The sequence below is a fragment of the Copadichromis virginalis genome, linkage group LG7 (genome assembly GCF_057382275.1).
Source record: "Copadichromis virginalis isolate Kocher_CV1m ecotype Utaka linkage group LG7, C_Virginalis_male_GT1.1, whole genome shotgun sequence".
Classification (NCBI taxonomy): Eukaryota; Metazoa; Chordata; class Actinopteri; order Cichliformes; family Cichlidae; genus Copadichromis; species Copadichromis virginalis.
The window spans coordinates 6,505,649-6,522,857 of NC_140624.1; the positions used below are offsets into that span (position 1 = coordinate 6,505,649).

Sequence of the window (17,209 nt, forward strand, 5' to 3'; positions counted from 1 at the left end):
CGTTAGTAATTCCTTTTGTGCATAATTTTATATTATTGTTAATAATAAATTAATTAAAGCAACAAAACAACCTGAAGAGCCGGTTCGGAGCTGAAAGAGCCGACTCTTTTTAGTGAGTCGAACCGAAAGAGCCGGTTCTCTAAAAAGAGCCGGAAATCCCATCACTACTCATTAATATGTAGGTACGTAACGTCCACGCCGGAGGCTGTCTTTAAATACGGGGAGACACCCTCACACCGGCAGCACTTCAGTCAAAGAGCGTTAGTGTGGAGCTGACACATTCCAACTCCTGTTTTCACCCGTTTCTTTGAAACCTTCAAGGTAAGATGGGTCGCGGTACTCTGACTCTACACACCACATCTGCACCCAGGACTCTCTAAAGACTGTTTTTTATTTAAAGATTTTAAAAGCTGAATGTCTCAAACCGCGTGCTAGAGGACAGACCGGGGCGTGACGATGTGTAATCAGTATTAATTGGGTTCAGCTGCAGATTAAATCAGTTAAGATTTCTGTCAGTATTATTTCCCTTATAGCATAAGTAAACAAGTCAAGCAGAGGTAACAGGTTGTCTTGGGCATTCTGCAGATGCATAGTTACTTGTGGGCTATTATGGAGTATTTTATTCGCCCGTTGTATAAAATGTAATAAAAACAGGAAATATTCCGACTCGTTGGTGTTTAAAAACCTTTTTATGTTCTTTCTGTTTGAATCCATCCCCGTGATCGAGGCGCTTGGGTTTTGGTGACGTAAAATGCGCATTGGCTACGCATGCCTACAGCCGCGGTGGCGACCATCTTCCAACAGCTATATATGACCCTGGCCCTTGCAATTTACTGCGCTTGGGCGTGCTTGCCTATCGCAGGGACGCAGTGTCTTTAATTGTCTTGTTGGTGTTTTATGGCTTTGCCAGAAATGCCGTCCCCGCGTTGTCGGCTTTGTCTGATTCATCGGACCTTTCTTGGCACAGAGTTGTGGATAAATATTTGACAGATGCAGACTGTGGGGAAACTATTAATGTCTGGTTCTATGACGACTGCAGGGCGGTAAAGCTTTTCTAGGACTTAAATTCAACAACAGTCTTTTCTTGAATTCAGATGTGGACAAGAGATGTGCAGCAGCATTGTAACTGAGATGCTGAACGGCAGCCGTTACCTGACACCCTGTATAGCCTTTAGTGGCCTGCTGGCAAAAGAATTAACCAAATGAGCACAATAATGTTGGGAAACATGATAACACTAGGACTGTGTGTAATGTCCCATTATACTCTTCCAGCTACTAAAAGTCGTCCTCTTATTCAGGCAACTAAGGAAGCAGTTTGCCTGGTTTGTGGAGCACAGCAGTGAAGCACTGTCCCATATAGAACACTGGCAATAATCCTAGATTATAATGGGTCCAAATGCTGGTACATGTAGTATGGATTACACTACTACATTTTTATCCTACAGTTTTGAGCAAACTGTGTATATACAAGCTGTAGATGGTCACCTTGATGTCAGACTGACATTCTGGCTCCAGCCATCTTGTTTGTTTCAAGTAAACTGATAAGATGCCTGGCAGCTCAAGGACACTGGTCACTTGTACACTAGTGGATGCTCATTCAAAAGTAAGCCGCACCCTAATGCAGAGGCTGCTTTATCCTCTTCTCTTAACGGCGCAGCATTTAAGACTAGAAGGGATCAATTGGCACCATAAACCCGTTTGGGAAAGCTTTACCGAGGACATAAATCATGGAAGATGTAAGGTCACATTCATACACTTTAGAGGTTTCAAGTGAGCTCTAGTAGATGTCTCAGTGCATTAATCTGGGCCTGTACTTGGCCATACGTGCTCATCTACACGTCTCAGTGGAAACTGTGCCTTGTCACACCGGTGGTGGAGCCAGGAAACGCAGTGTGTGTGCATGTGAGGCCATCTGGGGATGTTCCCTGTTGCACAGAGGCAAGCTGCAGTGCTTTCAAAAGCAGTGGTTGCCATGGATGCAAGGAGAGGCTCTTTAAAGCTCAACCTTAATGAAAGTGTTCAAATGAAAATGACATTTCAGTTCTGTAATGATGAAATACAATAAAATCCAGGCTTGATTGATTGTGGGATGTGAAATTAGTCATGGAAACTTTTTTGTGAGCCAACTAGTAACCACACATTCAAATTGCTTCATAGATTATGCGTCTCGCTTTCTTCATGCTCTCTCACTCCCCTCTGTTTACCCCCCCCAACCTTTTCCCTTCATTCTCTTCCCCTTTATACTTCTGCATGGCGTCCTTACGTCTTGTGTCTCATATCCTTCATTTCCTTTATCTTTACTTTTAATAGATGTCCACCATGGAGAAGCTCATTGGCCATGTGATGAAGGAGGAGCCTGTTGGCAGCAGGTGCAAAGTGACTGTAGTGGGTGTTGGCATGGTGGGCATGGCCACTGCTGTCAGTATCCTGCTCAAGGTAAGACGGGTAGGAGGGGAATAAACTTGTTGAAATTAAGAAGATTGCTACTATCCTTATTTGGGGATTGAAAAAGGTTTACTCAATAGGATTTCACTGGGACAGATGTAAAGGTTGTGATGGCTAGAGCAATAGACTTACCAGATCCAACGACATTTACCAGAAATGATTTGTTTGCTGTGTTATGTAAAGTTTGTTTGGTTGTTAAATTGACCTATAATATAATAATTAGGACTTGTGTGATGAGCTGGCACTGGTTGATGTGATGGAGGACAAGTTGAAGGGTGAGGCGATGGACCTGCAGCACGGATCCCTCTTCCTTAAGACGCACAAGATTGTAGCTGATAAAGGTGAGAATTGACAAACTGTCATTTAGTTTACTTGCTGACTAACCTGGAGTGGAATACAACTTTTTTTTTTTTTTTTTTTTCCCTCCCTCCATCTCTTCAGACTACAGTGTGACAGCCAACTCTAAGGTGGTGGTAGTGACTGCAGGTGCCCGCCAGCAGGAGGGCGAGAGCCGTCTCAATCTGGTGCAGCGTAACGTTAACATCTTCAAGTTTATCATCCCCAACATCGTCAAGTACAGCCCCAACTGCATCCTGATGGTGGTCTCCAACCCAGGTTAGACAAGGAGTCTACATCATGTGGGGTTTACATGGTCCAATTCCTGTTCGAAGCAGATTAATGGCTGATAATTTCTCATTTGGCACCTTCCCAGTGGACATCCTGACCTATGTTGCCTGGAAACTGAGTGGCTTCCCCCGTCACCGTGTGGTTGGCTCTGGCACTAACCTCGACTCTGCTCGTTTCCGCCACATCATGGGAGAGAAGCTCCACCTGCATCCTTCTAGCTGCCATGGTTGGATCATCGGAGAGCATGGAGACTCTAGTGGTACGCTAGCGACATTATTTGCGAAATTTATACTGTCACGTACAGTTCAGAATTTCCTGTTTCAGTGGGGTGTATTTCTTTCTCGTAGTGCCTGTGTGGAGTGGTGTGAACGTTGCTGGAGTTTCTCTTCAAGGCCTCAACCCAAAGATGGGGGCTGAGGGTGACCCAGAGGACTGGAAGGCAGTGCACAAGATGGTGGTTGATGGGTGAGTGTTGCAATTTATTTGCTGGAGTCTGTCATCCTCTTCAAACATACTGATTTTTGTTTTTAACAACATGTATGGAGTGCCTATACTATTCCCCATGAAATGCTGTGTTAGACTAAAGCTCACTTGTTCTCTTTGACTCGTGTCTGACTGAAGTGCCTGACAATGATTAACACTGAATCCATAAATGGCAGTAATGACGCCGTATGACCCATTATCTGTATTGGTATGTCTGAAAGTTGTATGCAACTCTCTGCAGAAAGGTTAATATTGCACCATCATTTATTGTCTGCCAATCAGACTTGTATTGTAATAGCTGGGTCTTTAGAGTTCAGCCATGTGCAATACAATGTTCTTTGTGTCCCAGTTGAGTCTTATCATTTCACTTATCTTTACAAAGATGAGAGAAATCCACATGTGTTGTTTCAACAGAAGAAATGGTATCTGTAAATGTGCACCTCTGTATGGCTAGTAGAACTCATTTGTCTTATCTTTTAAAGGCAGTTAAATATTTTGTATCCCTGTTTTCAAAACTCTTATGGGCAACTCGTCAAATTTAAGTTTCTCATGCAAATACCAGTGGCTGCAATCAATGTCTACTATAAACTTGTTAAAAAAAAGAGAGCGCACAACATGACCCATTTCTCCTTTCAGTCTGTTATATGCCATGCTCATTTTTATTTCTTGTCCATGCTGCAGAGCCTATGAGGTTATCAAGCTGAAGGGCTATACTTCCTGGGCCATTGGTATGTCTGTTGCTGACCTAGTGGAAAGTATCATGAAGAATCTGCACAAAGTGCACCCTGTGTCTACACTTGTCCAGGTAGATGAGGATTTCCGTCTTTATTTTTACTTGCTGAAAAGAAAATGCTATACTTTCCACAGATGTGACAAGGTCAGCTTGTAACTATCACATTTCCTTGCCTTTTACTGTATAGGGCATGCATGGGGTGAAGGACGAAGTCTTCCTGAGCATCCCTTGTATCCTGGGCAACAGTGGCTTGACAGATGTCATTCACATGACGCTGAAGCCTGAGGAGGAGAAGCAGCTGGTGAAGAGTGCTGAGACCCTGTGGGGTGTACAGAAGGAGCTCACTCTGTGAAAAGCACGTCTCTGAATTCTCCAGTTGTCCCTAAAATGACACCATGTGACTCCCTCCTAGTTTCCCTCTTGTGTCTCTCATTGTAATTGGTTGATGTCACCTGTGAATTTCTTAAAAGGCCAAGTGCTTGTAACTAAACCACTCAAAGCTGGGTTTTACGTTTGAGAGATTCACATACAGGTGTCATTTTCCTTTGCTTCCTTCAACCTGGCCTTGATCTTCCATGAAATTTTTGGAAACTCATGCTCGTATCCGTAAAGTCAGCCTGTGTTGGAGAGTAAGTATTTGTCATCCATTTGTCCTCTCTGAAATCATGCAGTCTTTGTGCATATATATTCTGTGTACTGTATGTTACGAGTACTGTTATTGCTTTTTCTGTACACTCCTAGGTCAGTCTGTATGCATTCTGTGGCCGTTGAAGTTATGTTTCTCCACTTGGTAATCTCTGTTTATATCTTGGAGTATAATGGAGACATTCCATTCTGTATGAGGAGGGCTTCCTATTCACCCACAGTAACACTGCTGCATATGTCACTGGTCCAAAATCTTATGATACCAAAGTACCTTATATTATAGTAAAGCAGACTTCCATAAACTTTCTTGGTACTGAAGCCTTCTTAAAGCCTAACCACAAGTGCACTGACAAAATACTTTTGAAAGCAAATTTCATGGCACACAAAAAAACTGGCAAAGTTTACATCTATTAAGGATAAAATGTGACTGCCATAATATAACTCAGATAACAGAGCCAGTGGGAAAGGGTTGGGTTATGAATCATAAGACTGCTACAGTCATTTAAAACAAAAGTTGCTTGTGTACCCTAAATGTTCTAACAGGGTTTTTGTTTTTTGTTTTTTTTTACACCACCTGACTCTGGAAAAGAACATTAAAAACAAATTCTATTTATAAATGTTAGATCTATTTATGTATTAATGTCACAATATTAAAGAGGATTTATCGATAAGTTACTGGGAAACATGTCATGGCAGCTGGATATTAAGCTGTTTGCTGTAACATCAAATAAATCTGCCAGGATTATTCAAGTTTGTCCTGTGTTCTGTCCTGCATTTACCATCAAACCTGGGGTTGGGGGTCCGTTTGTTTGCGGAGCTGCTGGGTCAGCTGTTGCCCAATATGAGGCTGATCTGAGCTTTTCATGCAAGACTTCAAAATATTTAACTTGCCTTTAAATTACTCGTATTCATACTATTCTACCTGCTCACAACCACTAGCATTTTAATATGTAACTATCACTGGTTTCATAAGTGGTCTGTGTTAAGAGCAGTTTTCTTACAGAAAGCAGTTCTACAAACCAGTGGAGGAAATTATAGTTCATTATTTTGGCCTTTGGTGTACAGACTAGAGCACCAATCTTCAAGTTGGTACACTCTGAACCACCGCTACCTTTTGGTTGTGCAACACAGAAAATCGTTGAATAATATCAATTATGCAAGCCACATGAATGACATGACTAAAAAGAGATGACCTATTAAATCAATTTATTTGTACTGATTTACATCTTTACATAAAAGAGCAAGTTGCCTATGGTTAAACTGAGGAAAAAAACCAAAACAAAATCTATAATACAATTCAAAGTGCATTTAGTAAAAGGCTAAATTCAAGAAAAAAAACTTTACACAAGTTAAAGTTTTGATTAGTACATTTGTTTACTTTTGTACCTCTTAACACCCAGTTTTATTCACAAATTTTTAACTTATGTTTACTTTAACCTTCTCAGCAGGACTGAGAATGGACAGCATGGGAAAAAAGAAAATAAATCAGATACAATGGAGAAATTCCTTTACGATCCAGTAATGTATGCCAAGCCTGCCACCTACCTTAGACACTCTACAGAGTGAAACAAAAAAATGTACATGATTGACTGGTTAAAGCAGTCAACGGGTATAACAAGCAGCCGCCACACACTGAAAGAACCTCTCTCTCACACACACACACACCCTCCATAAGGAGACATACAAATGGAAAATAATGTAGTAATAGTAGTGTGTGCAAGTGGGATAAGAGCTCAAATTAAAGCTGAATGTCTGACCCAAACAAATCGGTTCAGGTTAATGGATATAACTTCATGGCTACTGAAACATGAACAGAAATCCTGAGGATGAACCCTTCCCTTCCTGAAAAGTACTCCTGTGTATTTACAGACATATCTTTTCATTACAAAAGGGAGTGATCATATGGGCTCTCTACAAAGCTCTTCACTTTTAGCCCCTACCATCTGTACTTAAGCCCCTACCATCTGTACCTACTAGCCAAATCATGTGTTATGGCAAAGAAATTGCCAACAGAACCTGTAAGCTTTAGTTTTAGGCCAAATTTAATGTCATGACAGTGTTTTTTGCTTTTAATATTTGGTCATAAAAATAACCCTCTCATGTTTAGGTCATGTCCTTACACAATGACCTCAAAGGAGTGTTTGGTTAGTTTAAAATCTAAACTGTCTAGCTACAACTATGGCTGCAATTTACCATTCAAATATGTATTTTGTCTTTGTTGGTGCTGTTCAAATTTCTATCAGAATAAATTCAATATAAGACTATAAAATAGAGCAGCTGGTTGATATACAAGATGATAGAAGAGAGTAAGAGAGCATGAAGATATGAATGTTTCTAGGTAGTAAGCGTGGGTCAGTAGAGGTCACTAAGCCCAGCAGTCTTGCGGGCTTTTTGCATAAGAGCACGAAGCTGGAACTGCTTCCTGGACAGAAGACGTACATGCTATAAACAGGAAAAAAAAAAAAAAAGAGGCAGATAGGTTAAAGTGTCTGTATACTTGTTTCTGCTTATATGTGCTAGCAGCTATCTAGATCTGGTTACCTTGAGAAAAACTTCCAGGTCTATGACACCCCTGCGGAGGGCTTCGCCCAGGTAGAAGATTGTGTCTTCAATTGCATTCTCTTCAGCGTACAGGTTCAGGATCTGTTTGTACAATGGCGCTGTGGGCACAATGACGTCATCAATGTCATTATTCTCCGACTGGTTTTCCATTTTCTCCAAGGCCTCGCTCAGCTCCTCGTCTTTTCTCTTCAGCAGATCGATGTTCCTGTCAACTTCAGTCTAGTGGAAACATCGTGATGATTGCACATATTTAGCAAATCTCAAAAATGACTGCTGTAACAGTTATCTGTGGTGAATAGAGAACAAAACAAACAGAAAGATTTAACACTGAAAGTATGATCATCTCTCACCACTTCCTGGTCCAGTCTTGAGATCATCTCTTCCAGTTTCTGATGTCCTTTCTTCAGGTCCTCTTCTGTTCGCTTCAGGGCATCCAACTCTGCCTGAGCTCTGTCCATCTCCTCCTTCATTCTCCAGCGAAGCTTGTCACTCACTGCAGAAATTAGAGATGCCCGGATGGTGTCCTCGCCAATGGTGCCATCTCTGTTTGGGCCTTAAGAGGAAGAGATTATAATAAGTCATCTGAGACAGTGAACAGGAGAGCCAGATGGAAAAAAAGATACTACTACAACTTAAACCATAATCTCACCCAAATATAATTATATTTGATTTTGTTAAGTCTCTTTTACACATACCATGTCCTATGTAAAAGGGCCTTTACTGTAAATTGACAAAAGCTAATCATCTTCAGATAACTGTAAAAATGATAATTTAAATCATAATTCTGTGGAGGCTTTTCTTCCACAGAGAAACTGTGCCACCCTAAGGTGAGGATGTTTGACTAAACCATAACAGACATTTTTTTCAGGTTCTTGGTGGAGGCAAGAGGAAAATGCACAGATTTCTGTCAAATATGGTAACATGGACTTGTGGCCTTTACTATATACACAGACCAACTCTACCAGCGCACATAGTCACTCCCTAAAGCTCACTATGAGCCAAGAAAAACTCTCCACTATTCATCCTTGCATTGCAGTTATTCAGTTCAAACAATTCACACTACATTTAAAATATTTTCAACAGTATTTATAGGCACAGCAAGGCATCACCACAGAGAAATCTGACAACAAGGTTTATATACAAACAAAAGGGTCCAAAAGGGTGTTTTCCAGAATGATGGAAAATGAATGAAGTATTCACATGATTTTCCCAGTTAAGCCATTTATTGGCCTCCAGTTTTAGTTTCAGTTTAACACCCATTGGCCAATCTATGATTTATGTTCTGGTTGTAGCACTATCCACAGTGACAACAATATTGTAGGATGGTGGTGAAAAAAGCAACAGAAGGAAAATTACATCTTAACAAATTCATACTTTTATTGAAAAACAAATTCCATGTAGGCAACCTTACTAAGCATTACAGCTGGTATTTTGGACTGTATTGTAAAACAATTTACATGTTTATTTATTAGTGTTTTATACTAGCTACACAAGACAGTTCAAGGACTGGCAAATTCCAGATTATATAGCAGTAAATATACTGGCAAATGTCTGCAGAGTCAAGACCACCTTGTGTACAGTCTGGAGTCAGCGCCACAAATGTCAGAGTTAATTCACCCACTAGGTGACCCCATTTCTTCTCCTTTACTGTTCCAAACCTAAATATAGACCTGTGTGCTTCTGAAGTTTAAGTTGTGGGGGGCAAAAAGAAGCTTTCCCTTTCCGTTCAGGGCCATCCCACCCTTTGGCCTTTAATAGACCCCACTCTAGTTACACTAATGACCTTTCACTGGTGACTTGGTACGCTACTGAAGTTATTCAGAGGGTGAGAGAGTCGAAGTCAAAAGGTCAAGTGTCTCAGTATGGATTAACTAAAGATCATAAAGTTTTATCAAGGGTGAATAACGTTTTTTGCTGAGAATTAAAACTGTTCTACATTAATATTTCAAAGATACCTGGAAGTAGAAAACATATGCACCCAGATGCTGGATGTAATACTTACCCACTGTGGAAACTGGAGTCTGGGTGGGGTAGTGTGCCGGTCCAGCAGTGGCTGGGTAAGAGTTCCCCCCTGGGTACTGATAACTTGGGTAGCCTCTGAAAATAGTTAGATGATTGTCAAGCTAATGCTTTACATTTTCTATTCTGAAACATTTCAAGACCGTATTTGCAAAATTCAGCTGTACATGTAACAGAGCCAGTGCTGCAGTGTCTTGATAATAAAAGTCAGTGAATACTCCACCATCAAACATATTGAATTTGTTGTGTCACACATATAAGTGTTAGCTGTAGGCAGCAAATAAAAGGGCTTGGGAGAAATCTTACCCAGAGTTAGGATTTGGACCATATGGTGACACTGCAGGCATGCCAGGCATGTAGGAAGCTGCAGCAGAGAGAGAGAGACAAAAAACGAGATCTCAGGACACAAAGGTCAAAGGTTTCATTGATTTTTTTTGGGACTGCTCACAGGCACACAGAAGAGACAGAGATAAAGTATCAGTTTCAGTATTGTGTTGCCATAGTATGTGAGCTCCATCTGGTGCCCAAGGAAGTAAATGCACCATTAAAAAAAACACAAAAAACCCCTAATTTCTAACACTTTGGGAAAAAAAATTCACAGACTACTGTGTACAAGAAATGTATGTCACTCACAATTTGGGGGTCCGGCTGCTTGAAAGGCTTGGTAAGGAGCTTGTGTGGTCGGACGAGAAAACACAGGGGGCTCCTCCCCGAACACCACAATCATCACCTGAATCAGACCATACAGGTCTGATTGAGGCTATAAAACAGTGAGACACATTTTATTAACCAAATTGCCAGGCAAGTTAAGAATGCAAATGATATCTCGAGCCACAAAGGCACTTTTTTTGTCCTATAATCCAGCATACCAAAATGTTGCCTTTTTCTCCATCTAGTAAATTCTTTGAGCTACATTTTTGTGTGCAGAAACTCTAGTTGTCACACTACATGCTTTTAATACCTTAAAACATGTTTTTAAACATGGATTAAAAGAATTACTACTTACATGTTTCCATTCATGTAGATACGGCAGGTAAATCTTTCCATTAGCATCTATGTGCTTGCCAGTTTTGATCATCATAGCGCTGGTAGGTTTGACAAAACATATAGGTGGGTTGTAGGGATATGTGTCCAGGAGCCACAAACACACTGGGATGTTGTACACATTACCTACAGAAATCAAATACACAGTGTTATAATATAGCTATTGTCCAAAACCTTAATGTCCTCACTCCTCCCTTAATATTTAACAAACTCCATATTCTATTATCAAGAACATATTAAGTGAAACACATTTTATGTATCTTTGTACATCAAATACACATTTAAAAAAAATCACAAAGTCTGATATTCAAGCAAGATTAAAAAAAAACTGCTTTCTGTCCACATCCACAAGGTGAGAAAGTTTAGGTTTGGCATTTGTCCTGAGATAATGGTGTAAAAAGGAAAAAAAAGGTGCAGTTAATCCAGTAAGTCAGAGTGACCACATCGGATAGAAAAAAAGTAGTCTAGTAGACATTATAAATAGTAGTAAAAAAAAAAAAAAAAACTTCACTTAATTATGCTTGAAATTTTCAAAAATATATATAAAGTTATTAATTTATTGGAAAACCTCTTTTTAGAGAGCAAAGAAACATCCATTACCTCTGTAGCTCACAGGAACAGTTCCTGTCAAGCTCATCAGATCTCTTGTGGAGCCATCATTAAATACTGAAATACAAGCAGATGCATGCCATTACACAACATACAAGTGAAACCAAGCAGTTAAAAACAGGAGATAAATATTACTTAATTTACCATAAGCATCCATGACTGGCTTCAAATCCTTGTACTGGGAGATCACATTGGTTATTTCACGAACAGTCAGGTCTCTGTATTTGTATTGCTGGGCAACAAGTAGAGGAGACAAAATTAATATTTTTACTTTTTTTTTTTTTAATATTTTGTTTACCAAGCTGCTATTCAAAATTCAGTGCCATACAAACTGAGAGTGATCATTTGTATTGACTGATTGATTTTATTTCACTCCAAAACATATCACAGACTAAAAACATATATCACTTAATTACCAGAATAATGACTAAAAAAATACAACTAAAAATAAAAGTCAACTTATTTGATAGGTATTTTGCACTGTCAGTTGAGCTAATGTTAACTGAATTATATTTCACTGACAGGCCACGTTTGTTTGTTTTTTTTACTATCAGAAATAATACTTTCACTCTTCAACAAATGAAGTGCAAGCTTACTGTTCTTCTAACCGCGGGATAACAGATTCTTATTACTGAGCTAAGCTCAATATCCTTAGGATTTTTACACAAACTACAAGAGCTGGATAAGAATCACGTACATAAAGGAAATGTTCAAAAGACAAATCTGAAACAGTAATAGACCTGTAACAGATCCTTGTGGTACACCACAGATAAAATTTCCAAGGGGTGACCTTGAAGAACCATTATTTAATTCTACATACTGTAAACAGGACTTGAAACACCTTACAGATTAAATTTACTGCCTCTTTACATTTGCTTATAAATTAGAATAATCCAATTAAAAAGCCTTGTGAACGTAAATTAGTACAATACCAGTATGGATACAATTATCCATATTAAACTCATTTTTATCAGAGAAGTGTTTAAGACCAGTGTCAATAGAGTCCCTTGGTCTGGCAACCGATTGAGAGTCATTAGCTTTTTCCCACCGATGCATCACAAACCTGGTAATAAACAATTCTCTAAAGTATTCTGAACACGACTGGCAATATAAATACAGGTCTACGGTAACCTCCAAAACCGTGGTCTCATTTTTTTAACCAAAGTAACTTCAATTAATAATATGTGCAACTGTGTGTTCTATGGTTACACAGTTATGCCTCAATCTAATTTAGTACAATATATTTTACCAAAACAATATTTAAGATACTTTATTATCTTAAATTTGGCGAAAATTGACAGTCTATTAAACAAAACCGTACCAGGAAATGTTAAACTGGCTTCTAACGTTAGCCAGTGTCAAACAGGACGCTATGAGCTAATTTGCTATCGTTTTTCAACAGTCAACACTCAAGCTCAAACTTACCTTTAGCATTTTCTTCAGGTTACTTTCGTTGACTACTGCCATGTTCCTCAGGTGTTTATTTTCACTTTTCTTATTAATAAGTTAAGCGTCTTAACAGCTGACTTTTATGACAGCTAAAGTGACAGCGAATGCAAGCTAAAGCTGGCTAGCGGAGCTCCGGTAAATGCAAGGCTAACGTTAGCCCTAGCTCGGGCGGACTCAAACAAGGGCGTGATTCAGCTACTACGAGAAATCTTCCAGTCTTGTAAACGGGAACTGTATCTGTGTTCCACGCGAATACTCAAAAAACAACTCATAAATCGACAAAATAGCTAACGAGTAATTGTAAAAAGGAGCTTGAAAACAAAAATCCGATGGTCAACAAAAGGAATTTCCGGCAGTTCTCTTTAGTGCTTCCGGTCCCTGTGTGACGTGATGTGATTAACACGTCAATGTAAGATCCCCAAATTCTACGATAGCCCGTGATATAAATCTGTAAATGTACACATCAAATGAATTAATAATTACATCTTATTTAATGTTTACTGTTTTTACTTCCGTGAGATGCACACAAACAGAATACTTGAATTCTGATGATACTATATTTCTTCCATACACTTGACTACCGTGGGAAGGAAGAACTCCCTTTTTACAAAAAGTGACCTAAAGCATGACATGTTCAGGGAGGGGCACTCATCTGCCACAACAGGACTCGGGGTGAGGCAATAGAGAAGAAACAAAAGGGGAGCATAGCAGACAAGGACAAAACAAACATTATGGAAGAGAATATACAAAAATTATTCACATGTTGCAGTGGCATCCAAATGCATTAGGAGTGAAGGAAGCCTGCTCTACCCCTAATTATAAGCGTTATCAAGTTTTAAATCTAATTTTAAAACTAGAGAGTATCTGTCTCCTGAATCCAAAGGAGCTGTTTCCACAAGAGAGAGAGCTGCAGGCTCTTCCTGCCATTCAACTATTGGATACTCTAGAAACCATGAGTAAGTCTTCATTCCAAGAGTTTAGTGCTCTACTGGGATAATATTGGGATAATATGATATGAGATTTTTAAGAGCTCATATTAAATATTAAATATCTCATATTAAAGTAAAATTGAGACAGGCATGGTGTTGGCAGGATCACACTTTAGGGCTGTTTTGCTGCCAGTGGTATTTACAAATTCTTCTACTTTTACCTCAAATTATGATGATGATTGAAACTTAAACACAATTCCATATTCCAACAGGGCAATGATCCAAACCATACATCAAAACTGGCTTTGAAATGAGTAAAGCACACTAAATGGCCTGTATTTGTATAGCGTTTTTACTAGTCCCCACTAGGGACCCCAAAGCGCTTTACACACCCAGTCACACACTGGTGGAGGCAAGCTACAGTTGTAGCCTGGGGCAGACTGACAGAAGCAAGGCTGCCATATCGCACCATCGGCCCTTCTGGTAGGTGAAGTGTCTTGCCCAAGGACACAACAACCAAGACTGTCCGAGCCGGGGCTCGAACCAGCAACCTTCCAATTACAAGGAAAACTCCCAACTCTTGAGCCATGATCGCCACTAACATCAAGCTTCTGGAAAGGCCTTCCCAAAGTCACAATTATGGATTATGTTTAAAAGTCTGGGCCATGCCAGCAAGCCAACCAGTTTAAATGAATTGGTCAAATATTCAGCCACAGGTATGCCAGAAGCTTACTGATGCTAAAGAGTCTATTCAAGGTACAACTTCAGGACAGCATGGCGCAATCACTGTCCACTTAACATCGATGGATCCTCTGTGGAGGTCGTCAAGATCACCAAATTCAAGAAGGCCCAACAGCGTCTCTACTTCCTGCAGAAGCTGAGAAAAGCCTATCTCCCTCCATCCATTCTCACCATGTTCTACAGAGAGCCTATCAAGAGCATCCTGAGTAGCTGCATCACTGTCTGGTATGCAAACTGCACCGTACCGGATTGCAATACCCTACAACAGATCGTGACAGCACCTGAGAAGATCACTGAAGCCTCTTTTCCCTCCAGACACTTATAGCACCTGCTCTGTCCACAGAGCCAACAGCATTGTGGAGGACCCCACACACCCCTCACACACACTCTTCACCCTGCTGCCTTCTGGCAAGAGGTACCAGAGCATTCGGGCTCTCACTACCACTACCACTCTGTACTGTACCACTGTACATGGTTGGAAATGACAATAAAAGCCACTTGACTTAACTTAGGACATTTAAACAAATATCAGTGGAAATATATGCGTATATGTGAGCCTGTATGTATACTTTTGCTCCGGTATGGATTAGAGAAAATTCAAAATAAATTCAAATGTGTTCATGTGTGTTTAAGCTTAAAAAAAATGCAAAGCCTCTAATTCCCATGATTCCCATGATGAGTGTATAGAAACTTCTGACCACAACTTTATGTGGTATCCCAAAATCATACTTATAGTCATCAATCACACATTTAGCCATCATTTATATTCTTTAGCAGGACAAGGAAGACATAGGCTATATATATTCAGCCATTTATAGTTGCTATATTAAATATTATGGGCAAAAATCAAATGTTTTGTTAGTGAACTACAATTCCATGAGAGTTATTTCAACAATAACAAGCAATGCAGGTTTAACATAGCTATTTATTTTCAATAACAGAATAAATCAGTCAGTTTTTACAAAAGATTATATTTCAGTCAGAGTCTTCCGGGTATGTGTTTACACTGATGAAAAAAGCTTATACCTATATTCTATTGACAGAGGTAGTTTTTTTCTATTTTATATCAGTTTATAAAATAAGACAGGCTTTTATAAAATGACAGAGGACCACACCCATCTAAAGTCCAAACAGCCCAGAAAATATTGATGCAGTTGAGCAACATCTTTATGAGGCACTTGTAAAGCAATGAAGGTGGTTAAAATGTTTATTGCTACCACACAAAATCAAATGAAAGGGTGCTAATTTGTGATGAAAATCATTTGAAATATAAAAATACAGCATGCTTTTTCATATCTGAAGACTTCACTATTTAACACACAGTCAATAGATACCATATCCACAATATGGGGGGAAAAACTGACAAAAACATTTCTCTCACAAACTGTTGCCAAATTGCACAAAATACTAACAATTAGTTTCATTTTCTTGCTGAAAAGGTTGCCCGTCTTCTCTTGTTAAAGACAGATATAAACTTCCATCTGTGTCTGTAAATACTTCTGGTTGTCTGTGGAACTGCAGCCAACCTGAACAAATAGAATAAATATCGTTAATCAAATAATGATCATGTCTGACATTCTGACAAGTGAAAGGTATTTTCAAACTCAATCAGGCGGATCCTCGATTATTGGCTCCATCTTATCAGGACACAGATGTTGTTTTTGACAGCATAGAGGCTTCTTTCGTGCTTGTGTGTGCTACTTACAAGAGGCTTGCTCAGGCTCTGCAGAAGGCTTCATACACACAGGAGGAAATTCTCCAAACACGGCAACCATCACCTGAACAAGGCTCATTAGGTCACACTCCCCCTAATAATAGAAGGAAAGGGTCACTTTCATGCGCTCTGGCTGTAGAGTTATGCAGCCACATTGTGTCAGTGCCAGCAAAATCAACCCCTAATCAACCCCACATGCAGCTTTGTCGAAAACAAATATTGCTTCAATTCTCACATTCTTCCACTCTCGCAGGTAAGGCAGCATGACTTCACCATTGCTGGAGATATACTTTCCGCTGAGGATCATCATCTGTTGTGTGGGTCTGATATAGCAGATGGGAGCAGTTTGGGGGTAGGTTTCCTCAATCCACAGGCAAATAGGAATGTTATATGTTATATCTTGTATAATGGCAAAGAGAAAGATATCAAAATCAGAGAGATTCTTAACCTTTCATATTTTTTGTTTGAAGTTATTCTGTTATGAAAGAGAACAAAATGGAATGCGAATGTTATTACTATTAATCGTGGCAGGAATGGTTCCGGTTAAGCTCATCAAGTTCTTTGTAGTTCCATCATTGTAAACTGTACAAAACACAGCAAAGGCAGTTACTGTTACAATGCAACGTTCCTTTTTCCACCGAGTTTACAAAGTTCGGCAGCATTGGACTGTGAACCTTACCATATTTATCCATTACGGGCACAAGGTTTCTGAAGTAAGTTAATGCCACGTTTATTTCATGAGCCACACACTTCCGAAGATATATCTTCAAAACATAAAATAACAAAAATTAAAAGGAGAATAGACAAAAAACAAACAAACACTGGAGAAATCTGTACATGAAACTACAGCCGCTGATCCAGCGATAAATGAAACATTCCTTACCTTAGGAAGCATTTTCTTAATCGTATCTTCGCTGTATGGCATGATTAAAGTTTCTCTGAGAAGAAAATGCCACCTTTTTTTTTCAATCAGTAACACTCTGTATGACTGTGTCAGACCTGTCTGCCTGTCATGGCTTTTCGAGAACCTCTTATCTTTTATGACCCTTGAAAGCCAGGAAGAGAGAGTATGCAAATCTTCCGTGCTGAAAACCAATAACTACTCTACATGGCTTAAAGAAGAGGCATAAAAACATGAAGTGACTTGCATCATGGGTCACTGTTAGATCAATCTGCTAGCATGTGTCTTGCTTTCTGCTTCCTGATTTA

General features: G+C 39.5%; 3 protein-coding genes across 3 annotated transcripts; 1 reads left to right on the forward strand and 2 right to left on the reverse strand.

The window, feature by feature from the left end:
* Window positions 1–226: 226 nt before the first annotated feature.
* On the forward strand, window positions 227–5,683 carry ldha (lactate dehydrogenase A4). The gene is made up of 8 exons (XM_085461391.1): window positions 227–321; window positions 2,311–2,436; window positions 2,669–2,786; window positions 2,887–3,060; window positions 3,158–3,331; window positions 3,420–3,537; window positions 4,237–4,360; window positions 4,476–5,683. The coding sequence occupies exons 2-8, from the start codon at window positions 2,311–2,313 to the stop codon at window positions 4,638–4,640; spliced, it is 999 nt and encodes a 332-aa protein (XP_085317517.1). The 5' UTR covers window positions 227–321; the 3' UTR covers window positions 4,641–5,683.
* A 439-nt stretch (window positions 5,684–6,122) lies between these two features.
* On the reverse strand, window positions 6,123–13,012 carry tsg101a (tumor susceptibility 101a). The gene is made up of 10 exons (XM_085461390.1): window positions 12,593–13,012; window positions 11,312–11,399; window positions 11,159–11,224; window positions 10,521–10,684; window positions 10,148–10,274; window positions 9,821–9,878; window positions 9,498–9,592; window positions 7,846–8,048; window positions 7,475–7,714; window positions 6,123–7,375 (listed from the first exon to the last, which is right to left on the reverse strand). The coding sequence occupies exons 1-10, from the start codon at window positions 12,632–12,634 to the stop codon at window positions 7,286–7,288; spliced, it is 1,173 nt and encodes a 390-aa protein (XP_085317516.1). The 5' UTR covers window positions 12,635–13,012; the 3' UTR covers window positions 6,123–7,285.
* A 2,186-nt stretch (window positions 13,013–15,198) lies between these two features.
* Window positions 15,199–16,993, reverse strand: LOC146704321 (tumor susceptibility gene 101 protein). The gene is made up of 6 exons (XM_085461392.1): window positions 16,884–16,993; window positions 16,680–16,764; window positions 16,517–16,582; window positions 16,236–16,399; window positions 15,992–16,094; window positions 15,199–15,812 (listed from the first exon to the last, which is right to left on the reverse strand). Exons 1-6 carry the CDS (start codon window positions 16,923–16,925, stop codon window positions 15,694–15,696), a joined length of 579 nt encoding a protein of 192 aa, XP_085317518.1. The 5' UTR covers window positions 16,926–16,993; the 3' UTR covers window positions 15,199–15,693.
* Between the last annotated feature and the right edge of the window lie 216 nt (window positions 16,994–17,209).

Bases quoted from the DNA above. Each gene is read 5' to 3' on its own strand.
- tsg101a (XM_085461390.1), bottom strand. From the start codon at position 12,634: ATGGCAGTAGTCAACGAAAGTAACCTGAAGAAAATGCTAAAG. The intron at 11,225-11,311 runs GTAAATTAAGTA...CTTGTATTTCAG, and splicing joins GCCAGTCATGGATGCTTATG to TATTTAATGATGGCTCCACA. The intron at 7,376-7,474 runs GTAACCAGATCT...TCCTGTTTATAG, and splicing joins ACCTGGAAGTTTTTCTCAAG to CATGTACGTCTTCTGTCCAG.
- LOC146704321 (XM_085461392.1), bottom strand. From the start codon at position 16,925: ATGCCATACAGCGAAGATACGATTAAGAAAATGCTTCCTAAG. The intron at 16,400-16,516 runs GTAATAACATTC...CCATTATACAAG, and splicing joins CATTCCTGCCACGATTAATA to ATATAACATATAACATTCCT. The intron at 15,813-15,991 runs GTAAGTAGCACA...CTATTTGTTCAG, and splicing joins AGAGCCTGAGCAAGCCTCTT to GTTGGCTGCAGTTCCACAGA.
- ldha (XM_085461391.1), top strand. From the start codon at position 2,311: ATGTCCACCATGGAGAAGCTCATTGGCCATGTGATGAAGGAGGAGCCT. The intron at 3,332-3,419 runs GTACGCTAGCGA...TCTTTCTCGTAG, and splicing joins AGAGCATGGAGACTCTAGTG to TGCCTGTGTGGAGTGGTGTG. The intron at 3,538-4,236 runs GTGAGTGTTGCA...TCCATGCTGCAG, and splicing joins CACAAGATGGTGGTTGATGG to AGCCTATGAGGTTATCAAGC.